Genomic DNA, 9,231 nt, shown 5'->3' on the forward strand with positions numbered 1-9,231 from the left:
ATCCTTCAGGAGGAACTAAAAACGCGAGAACCGTATTCGCAGGGCAATCCCACAAAGAAAAAGCTATATAGAAAACAGATGTCTCACTCTGACGCTATTTTGATCAACCGGACTACTAAATGAAAAGAAAATGGAAAAGAGCTAACTACACGTGCATTTTCTGTAGATGAAATCAGTATGGGTAGTCGGTTTTTTAATTTGATGAAGTTAAAGGCCGCAGCATGGCGGGGAAACGCGTCTGCGATAAGAAACACCTCCTTCCTTTCTAAATGGGTTTTAAATTGACGGGCGCGTGAGCACTCTGCCTAATTGTTAAATCTCTGTGCTAGGTCAGCTGACCTAAGAATGTTGCAAGTTACCAAACATTGCAATCAGCAGCACACTATCTCACGGTAACAAAAAGACGCTAATGCAAATCACGCATAGAACTTTACCCGATATTTAATGTAGTCACCACAACACTTCTATGAATGGATCCTACTCCTGCTACCACGGCACCGGCGTTACAAAACGATTGCGAGACAGGGTAAGGTTCAAGTTTAAATGCCCCTGCTACACTAGTTTGATTACGTCACAGCCATACTGTTTGGAGGGAACTTGTTATAATTTCATGTTTCTTAAATATTGGCGGAGTGCCAATTTGTACAGACAATGAAATTGTGTTGTTTAACTAAATCGTAAACGTAGGCTTATTGTTTTTTTTGCTCTTATGCAATATGCGGTCATAAGTATGATGCTATACTTATGGGTTTTTTAAACAGCGAACTAAACACAAATATTAACCATATAACTTATTCATTCATTAATTTAGAGGTTATGGGTTAAATACCATACCCTTTGATTTATCTATATTAACAATAACCTTTAAAAGGCCCTTCAAACAAAGATATGCCCAGAGAAGTTCGCTGGTGATTGTAGATCAGGTTGAAGGCCATGGGAGGTATTCCTGCTGAGTACTGATTGTGAAGGGAGAAACGTGATACTCTTCCACAATATTTGAACTCCCAGTCAATCTGTCAAGTGGAAGATAAGACAATGATTTCAGGAAATGAAAATGTACTGATGCCGTGCCTATTTAGGACTGACAGATAGCCAGTGAGCAAATATTACGAATAGGTACATTGGTTGTCATTAACAACATGGTACTACTTTCTGCAAGTGCATTAAGATCACTATTAATTGTAAAACTCAATGTATTGAAGCAAACGACACAATATCATGTAATGCATTTAATTCTTGGTTTTTCTTTGTCAGGGCGAGTTCTGTTTGGAGGTGGTGGCCTTCCTGGCGTCCAACATCCATGTCTCTATTGAAGGCCACAGAGAGCAAGATTCTAAACTGTAAGATAAAACCTCCATCTCCTGACTCATACATGTATTCTTTTTCTTAGACTGTATAAGAAAGAGACCAAGAGAAAGTAAAGACTGTATGAAAAGCTTGAACGGTATAATGCTTAGTCAGATAAAAAAAAAAAAAAATCCAGCCTTGACATTCACTGGCAACCAGTACAGATTGCAATCTGCTTGCTGGCATTTTTTTCTTTAAGCAGAAGGATTACGCAAACATCACATAACTAGTTGTTATAAACACTTTTAAGGGATATCATTGTTGGCCAAGGAGTAGTTTTTTGGTGGAAAATGTGTATTTTAATTGTATTTTCATTGCTATCACTGACTGCGCACATTGAAATAAGTCACTTCATCCATCAGATGCTTGTTTTGTGTGACACTTTGCAATGGGAATGAGAACTTTTTACAAAACAGTAGAGGAGAAGTAAGTTCTATTGTTACCCAAATGATTGAGACAGATCTGTGTCAGATTAATTGTTCTTTTCAGATGTCTGTGCTCTGCTGAGTGCTTCCATAACATTTTCTATAAAGTATGCTTTTTGTCATGTTGCAGGTATACAAAATAATCTATGGGCCCGGTTTGTGACACTTCCAACCCAAGAGCGAATATGGACTGTAACCCTTACCAACAAAACAATTACAAAACCCACAGAACAAGGTAGTTTCTGTGCTTATTCTTTTATTTACTATTTTTTTTTTTATCACAGTGCAACCAGTGGTATTCTTTTCCGTTTTCTTTTCAGATATATTTTTTTGACCATATTAGCTTCTCCCTACTGGAACACGCTTTAACATTTAGTCTAAACTAACTAACTAACTAACTAACTAACTAACTAACTAACTAACTAACTAACTAACTAACTGGTTAGTTAAACATGGAACTTGTGTAATGTCTTTTGCCTAGGACATTTCGTTGCTGAGCTATTTATACTAAATCAATGGTTCTCCCCCTTGTTTTCAATTATGCAAATCCTTTGAAATATTGTTTCAGCTGAGCACTCCTTGCCAGAAAATTGCATCACCAATGACAAAGCACATCTGGATAAAACTTTTCAAAATAAAAGAACATAATGTTATGCATTGGAGGCACATTCACAAAATATGGCAATAATAAATATGATAAATATACAGTGTAAAGCTAGTATACATATACTGTATCTGTGATACCTGATGAACAGCTGATTATTATTTTTTTTTTATTTGATTAAAAAATGTGAACAACTATTCATATGCACAGTTTTATCAGTATTTCATTAGTAGGGTGCGCATCAATCTGCCAATCAGCCTTCTGTCATTTTTTCAGGCTGGCCCAGACCATCAATCCTGCCAGTTGGCATCGAGCATGTACTTACCATGATGTCACACACAAAACTAACTTTTGCATATCTTTCGGTCTCCCAAAACATAATGACATTAACCAATATAGTTTTTACTTCACCAATCACGTGTGTGTCTGTCTTATCTGTCTTTTTTTCTGTCGACGACAAAGGATTGGCAGACCTGAAATACTGACGTAAGAATGACTGACAGACTGACATGCCCACCACTGAATTTTAAAACCCAATTTCACAAAGCTTCTGAAATGTATATTGAATGCAACACTTGTGAAATGATTGTGAAATTACACATTCACCGTTCTGCTTGGCTCTCCTTCTGCTTTTCAGTTGATGTATTTTTAAATTTGAAGTCATTTTTAATTCAGGTGAAAAATAAAGTATTACCATGAAACTAAGATTAAATGTATAACTAAACACACTTTTTATATCCTTACAGTTTAGTCCTGCTCTATGAGACTATGAAAATGATGAAGATGAATTTGCACCTGTAATGTCTTAGATTCTAAACTTCCCCTGGTGATGGTCCATGGCTTTGGAGGAGGGGTAGGCTTATGGATTCGGAACCTGGATGCATTGAGCTGCTCACGGCCTGTTTATGCCTTCGACCTTCTTGGCTTCGGGAGGAGCTCCAGACCTTCTTTCTCCTCAGATGCCGCTAAAGCAGAGGAGCAATTTGTCAACTCCATAGAGCAGTGGAGAGAGTCTGTAGGTGTAGAGAACATGATTCTTTTGGGACACAGCTTGGGCGGGTACCTGGCTACATCCTATGCGATCCAATACCCTTCAAGGTAATTATACGACTTGTAATGCCACGGCAGGGATTGTTTATAAAATCCCTCTGTTTTTGGCACATGTGCAGTAGGTTTTTATTTTTTATGCAATTTTTAAAGTATTCTGCTCTTTTGCAGAGTGTCCCATCTTATCCTGGTCGATCCATGGGGTTTCCCTGAGAAACCTCAGATCCACAGCCAGGAGAACCAAGGGCAGGCCACAGATTTGGTCAAGAGGCCAGCTCCCCCTCGCTGGGTGAAAGCTATTGTTTCAGTTGTTTCCCTCTTTAATCCTTTGGCTGTCATCAGAGCAGCGGGCCCATGGGGTGAGACATCGCTTATGTACTAACTTTTTTTGCAGCAAGTAACTCACCCTCTTAATTCACAGTATGTTGTTTATTCAGGTCCAGGATTGGTGAACCGATTCCGTCCCGATTTCAGAAGAAAATTTGAAGATTTGTTTGATGATGACACAATGACGCAGTACATCTACCACTGTAATGCACAGCCCCCGAGGTAACATTTTCCTTAAGGTGTACCTGTGAAGCTCAGAAGGAAAAATATTTATGGTTTATCAAGGAAAATTACATCCTAACTTGTATTTCTTTCACAAACCTCACACATTTATGGATATTATTTACACTGTTCTGCCACTATCTGACCGCAATGTCAAAGGAGAAACCAGTTTTAGACAAACTTCAACCAACTTTTGGAACCAGTCTGAGAACTCCAGATATGACACAACTAAGGCGTGTGGAGTAAAATGAAGGGAGCAGGAAGAGTGTGCCGAGTGAGTATTAGAGGAGGCAGAGGATGAAAACATAGAGGTGTAGAAGTAAATGGCAGAAGAGGAGGTGCACAAGGAGAAGGAAATACACATTTATTTTTTGCGTCAATCATCTCAATCCCCAGCATATGGTCAAAGCATCTCCTTCATAACCTCAAAGTTGTTGGCACATCGTCAACTTTTCAGCATGTTGATGCCCCCTACCACAGAGCGATTTTGTTCTTCTATTTTTCTTTTAGCTTTGTAAAACCACTCTTTTGTGTTTGTTTTGATGTGCTCATTGTACATAGACTGAACTTGAAATTCAGACTCCTACGGTATTTGTTGCAGAACTATGACAAAAGCATGACCTTGAGCCCAGAGAAAGCAAATGCCAAACGTGTTTTTCATTTTACCTTTTCAGTATGTAGATGATGCATTTGTGTGCATACTATTGTGGCTTGTTTGAAAGTTTAAAGAATTAAGCAAAACACGTTTGCGTTTGCAATAGAAGTATGAAATTGAACAATTTTGGTCAATGGTTTCCTAATTAGAATGACATTTGCAACATTAGCTAATAGTTAGAAAAATGTGCTTAACAAACTGGAAAAAAAATCAATACAACATCTTTTTTTCCCAAAATGGGCTTTTTGATGTGTGGTATCAAAGGAAAAGCATACAACAAACACGAGTCCAAAATATTGCACAGGATGTCAAAACATGACAACTTTCTATATGCCATGCTGCCGTCCCTTCCAAATACTTGCACACGGGAGGTTGAGAGCTACACGCTTTAGGTGTCAAATTTAGCCCATGTCAGGCTCATTTACTGCCATTCAGAATTGGAAATATTGTCAATTTTGGATGTATTGAAAACCCGATGTTCTATCATGCATTTCCCCTGATTTTTGCATGAATCCTTTCAACGGAAACTCGCGGACAGTGCGCAATAGAATTTTTTGTGTTGACACCCCAAAATCACGAGTGGCGCTAGTGGTCAACATGACATTTGCAACCCTTTCAATTACTTTGATGATTGGCTTAGGCTGGACTCCCATCATGCAAAAGTCATCATACTCTAATTATGACATAATATATATACATATTTCAATTTCATAAATACATAAATACAGCCAGCATAGTTACTTTTACTATTAGCTGAGGTGAAAAGCGTCGTCCAGGACCAACACGGGAGAATGGCGCATCTATGATTGACATGTTTGTTGTAGCCAATTCACAGCATTTGGAATTATTAGTGGTTTTGATCCCAAAAAGAGAGTTAATTTAAATTTCATTTTTTGTAATGGCCAACAGCTAGAAAGTGATTTATTTGTTTGTTGGTTGTTTTGGCTCACTGCCCAAGGGACATTTACGTTACTGCCCCTTATAATACTGGTCCTTTAAGAGCTTTGGGGCATGCATCACAAGGGGCAGTTGAGATTGATTGATTGATTGATTAGAGAACACGGTTTATTGACTGTAATATTGGCCTTTTATTTGAAGTATTTTCGTTTGAAGAGCTTTGGAACTGCCGTGGAAATAAATTGATCGTTTTATTGAATAAAAGATAGACCTGTGGAATTTTTTATTGTATTTACTGTCTTTGAACCTGGGCATGCATACGTGTAAACCAGGCGGCCAGAAGTTTCAACATGCACAATGTTGCCAAACAAATCATAACTATTTTTGTTCGTTTTCAACAAGTTTGTTATTATTATATTCATATCTCGAGCAACAAGGGTTTTAGACAGTGTGATGTTATTGCACTGCTGTTGCACTTGTCACCATGACAACGAAAGAGCCACAAGTTGTGAAAAAAAAAATCTCACCCACGTTCACTGGTTGTTCTTCTATTTGCATACACTCCGACAGCCATTCCATTTTAAAAGGAGCGCATTTCTTGTAATTAATCAGATAAGATGAGTTCTAATATTTTATTGAATACGTTTATATTGCATTGTGTTTAATGCATAGCATAGATTTTCTTGTGCTCCGAGAACGTGCGAGCAATGCTCAATTGTACACTCGCGCAGCTTAGAGGGAACACTGGTTATGACCCTTTCGAAGTCAGCCCAAGTTGTGTGATAATAGGCATGGCTAGTGAAAAATCCCCCAGGGGTTAGTTGCATTGTTTCTTGACAAACCCTATATATTTTTCCCTCTCAGAATCAGAGGTATACTTTGAAACAGTTAATGTTGTAATGAGCTCATATTTTTCTTTTCCTTGTCTATTCCCAGTGGCGAGGTTGGTTTCCGGGCCATGTCCGAGTCTTTGGGTTGGGCGAAGAGACCTATGCTGCAGCGTGTCCATTTGTTACCCAGTTCCATGCCGCTCACTATGCTTTATGGAGCCCAATCATGGGTTGATAGTTCTTCTGGGGACAAAGTGGTGCAGGTTAGGAGCCCATCTCGCACCAAAGTGCTGGTAAGTGCAACAGTCTCAGTCATGTGGAACTTATCAACTTGCTCCTGCCTGAAATGTGTGTCACTCTAATTCAATTTATGTTACTTACTGTATACTATTCATTGGAGAAACCGATGTTGCTGATGATGATCATCTTTGTTTATTTATTTTTTAAATTAAAATATTGGATTTTGTTTTACTCTGCAGCTGATAAATGATGCCTCTCACCATGTGTACGCCGACCAGCCGGAGAAGTTCAACAAAGTGGTTGAAAATATATGCAACTCAGTTAACTGAAAAGAGTGTGTGTGTGTGTGTACTTATACCTTATGTGTACTGTGTACTTTATATTAAATCATGTTCGGAGGTTTCTGTAAGTGCAATGTATCACCAACATTCTTACATGAGTAGGAGTGGTGTTTTTTCCAGAACTCATAGTAATAAGTTATTCTTGTATAATATTAAAACAGTTTTTTTGTGTAGCACTTCATGTTTTTTTTAACCTATTTGGGCATACACTGATTTGCACTCTGAACATATTTCTCTGGTTGATTTTTGACCAAATGAATCAGCAGTCACTTAGTTGTTTTTCATTTGCTGTATTTAACTATATTACGACTTTGGGGTTTATTACTGTAATATTTTTGCATTTGGCCGGATAAAAGTTTGTTTGTGAAAGGATTTTGTACTTTAAAAACAATAAAAAAATACAACTATACAAACGTTATAGTCCTTTATGCTGGGTGCTTAGAATTTTGATGCAAAAGCAACATTAAAGGGATTATGCATAAACTCTCGATCAGTGGTTCTCAACCTTCAACCTTTTTTCAGTGATGTGCACCCCCTGTGAAATATCTTTTTAGCCAAGTACCCCTCAAAGAGTGCAAAGCATTTTTGCCTAAAAAAAAAAACAAAAAACAAAACAAAAACTTATTACATATCATCAGTGTCTGATTTATTAATTTTTAGAACCTTTCAAACTTAGTATGTATTGGTTTACAAAACAATAATCAACATAAAGTGTCCTATTTTGGATCATAGAAGAGATCTGTTACCAAAAATAAACTTAATTATTAATAAATATTTGTCCACAAGTAATCAACATTAAGTATCAGACCTGCTCTCAGAAAGAAATAATAATGAATATTTGTCCACAGAAATTTATTCAAGTTAAAGCGTCCTCTCTTGAATTACAGTAAAGATCTGTTCACAAAAATATGTAATTAACTTATTAATAATAAATATTTAACCACAGAAAATAGCCCACATAAAGTGTCAGACCTTTTCTAAAAAAAATAATTATAAATAATTATTGGTCCAAAGAAAATTATTCAAATTAAAGTGTCCTCTTTTGGGATCATAGAAGAGATAATAAATAATTTACTTGACAGATAACAAGAGATGGCAAGTTGGGTCGAACCATTCTAGTATAGCGGAGAATCTGACTTTTTAAACGATATTGAATAAACTACTGAAAAAAAAACACATATATATATATATATATATATATATATATATATATATATATATATATATATATATATATATATATATATATATATATATATATATATAAATTATAATATCATAATTAGAGAATTACGACTTTTGCATGATGGGAGTCCAATCGGGGGAAAGGCACGATAGACCATCGGGTTTTCAATACATCCAAAATTGACAATATTTCCAATTTTGAATGGCAGTAAATGAGCCTGACATGGGCTATATTTGACACCTATAGGGTGTAGCTCTCAACCTCCCGTGTGCAAGTATTTGGAAGGGACGGCAGCATGGCATATAGAAAGTTGTCATGTTTTTTTTAACTTATTTTTCTGAATAATTAATTCAATAATTATTCTTAAAGGTTTTTTTTACTTATTTGTTTGTTTTACTGTATTTAAAATCTCGGGTACCCCTCAGAGTTCCTTCAAGTACCCCCAGGGATACCCGTACTCCCATTTAAAAACCACTGCTCTAGATCATCATTTGGATCAGGCAATTTATTTTTTCTCACGTGATGCCATTTTCAAATAATTTACTCCACATCACCCGCAAGGTATTTTGCTTCCTGATACTTAATTTTATAACACATTTTGATTGACTCGCCCTAGAAAATCTGTAGTTTCAGTTTTTACCATTGGATGGCAGTGTAATCTTTTCTAAATACGAGGCCAAGTGTTTCTGAACCTATTTGGAGCCATACTTTTCCGGAGGCAGTGGTGAGGGGGGAGGGTGCACCAGATTGAAATGATAAAGATAATTTTCAAGGTTCTGCCGAGCTTTCTGATAAACTCATCATCAGAATCAGGTGTGCTGTAGAGAGAAAACCGGAAAACATGCAGAGGAGACCGGCCCTCGAGGACTGGAGTTCGGCACCTATGCATCAAGCCAAGGCCTACGCACTATTTGTTTTTGAAATATTTCTCACTGACCACTTGAAGGGAAACTTATCTCTTGTACTGTATTTGATTAATTTATCTTTGGTCACACCTGAATGGCTTTTATCAAAAACATGTTTGACTGGAATTCCATTTGTTTTCAAAGCATTGTTATATTAAATGAAAGAACGTGGCTAGTTGAAAAAAATACCACCTTTCCAAAATAC

General features: G+C 36.9%; 1 protein-coding gene across 1 annotated transcript; it reads left to right on the top strand.

Moving 5' to 3' along the window:
• Window positions 1-331: 331 nt before the first annotated feature.
• abhd4 (abhydrolase domain containing 4, N-acyl phospholipase B) lies at window positions 332-7,108 on the top strand. The gene is made up of 8 exons (XM_088430503.1): window positions 332-526; window positions 1,255-1,340; window positions 1,903-2,007; window positions 3,186-3,474; window positions 3,595-3,782; window positions 3,861-3,972; window positions 6,461-6,647; window positions 6,834-7,108. The coding sequence occupies exons 1-8, from the start codon at window positions 471-473 to the stop codon at window positions 6,921-6,923; spliced, it is 1,113 nt and encodes a 370-aa protein (XP_088286629.1). The 5' UTR covers window positions 332-470; the 3' UTR covers window positions 6,924-7,108.
• The last annotated feature ends 2,123 nt before the right edge of the window (window positions 7,109-9,231 follow it).

Source organism: Hippichthys cyanospilos, chromosome 12 (assembly GCF_059441005.1).
Source record: "Hippichthys cyanospilos isolate Australia breed blue-spotted pipefish chromosome 12, RoL_Hcya_1.0, whole genome shotgun sequence".
NCBI classification, from domain to species: Eukaryota; Metazoa; Chordata; class Actinopteri; order Syngnathiformes; family Syngnathidae; genus Hippichthys; species Hippichthys cyanospilos.

Coding starts and splice junctions, on each gene's coding strand:
- abhd4 (XM_088430503.1), top strand. CDS start 471: ATGGATCCTACTCCTGCTACCACGGCACCGGCGTTACAAAACGATTGC. Junction 527..1,254: donor CAAAACGATTGCGAGACAGG/GTAAGGTTCAAG, acceptor TTTCTTTGTCAG/GGCGAGTTCTGTTTGGAGGT. Junction 3,973..6,460: donor TGTAATGCACAGCCCCCGAG/GTAACATTTTCC, acceptor GTCTATTCCCAG/TGGCGAGGTTGGTTTCCGGG.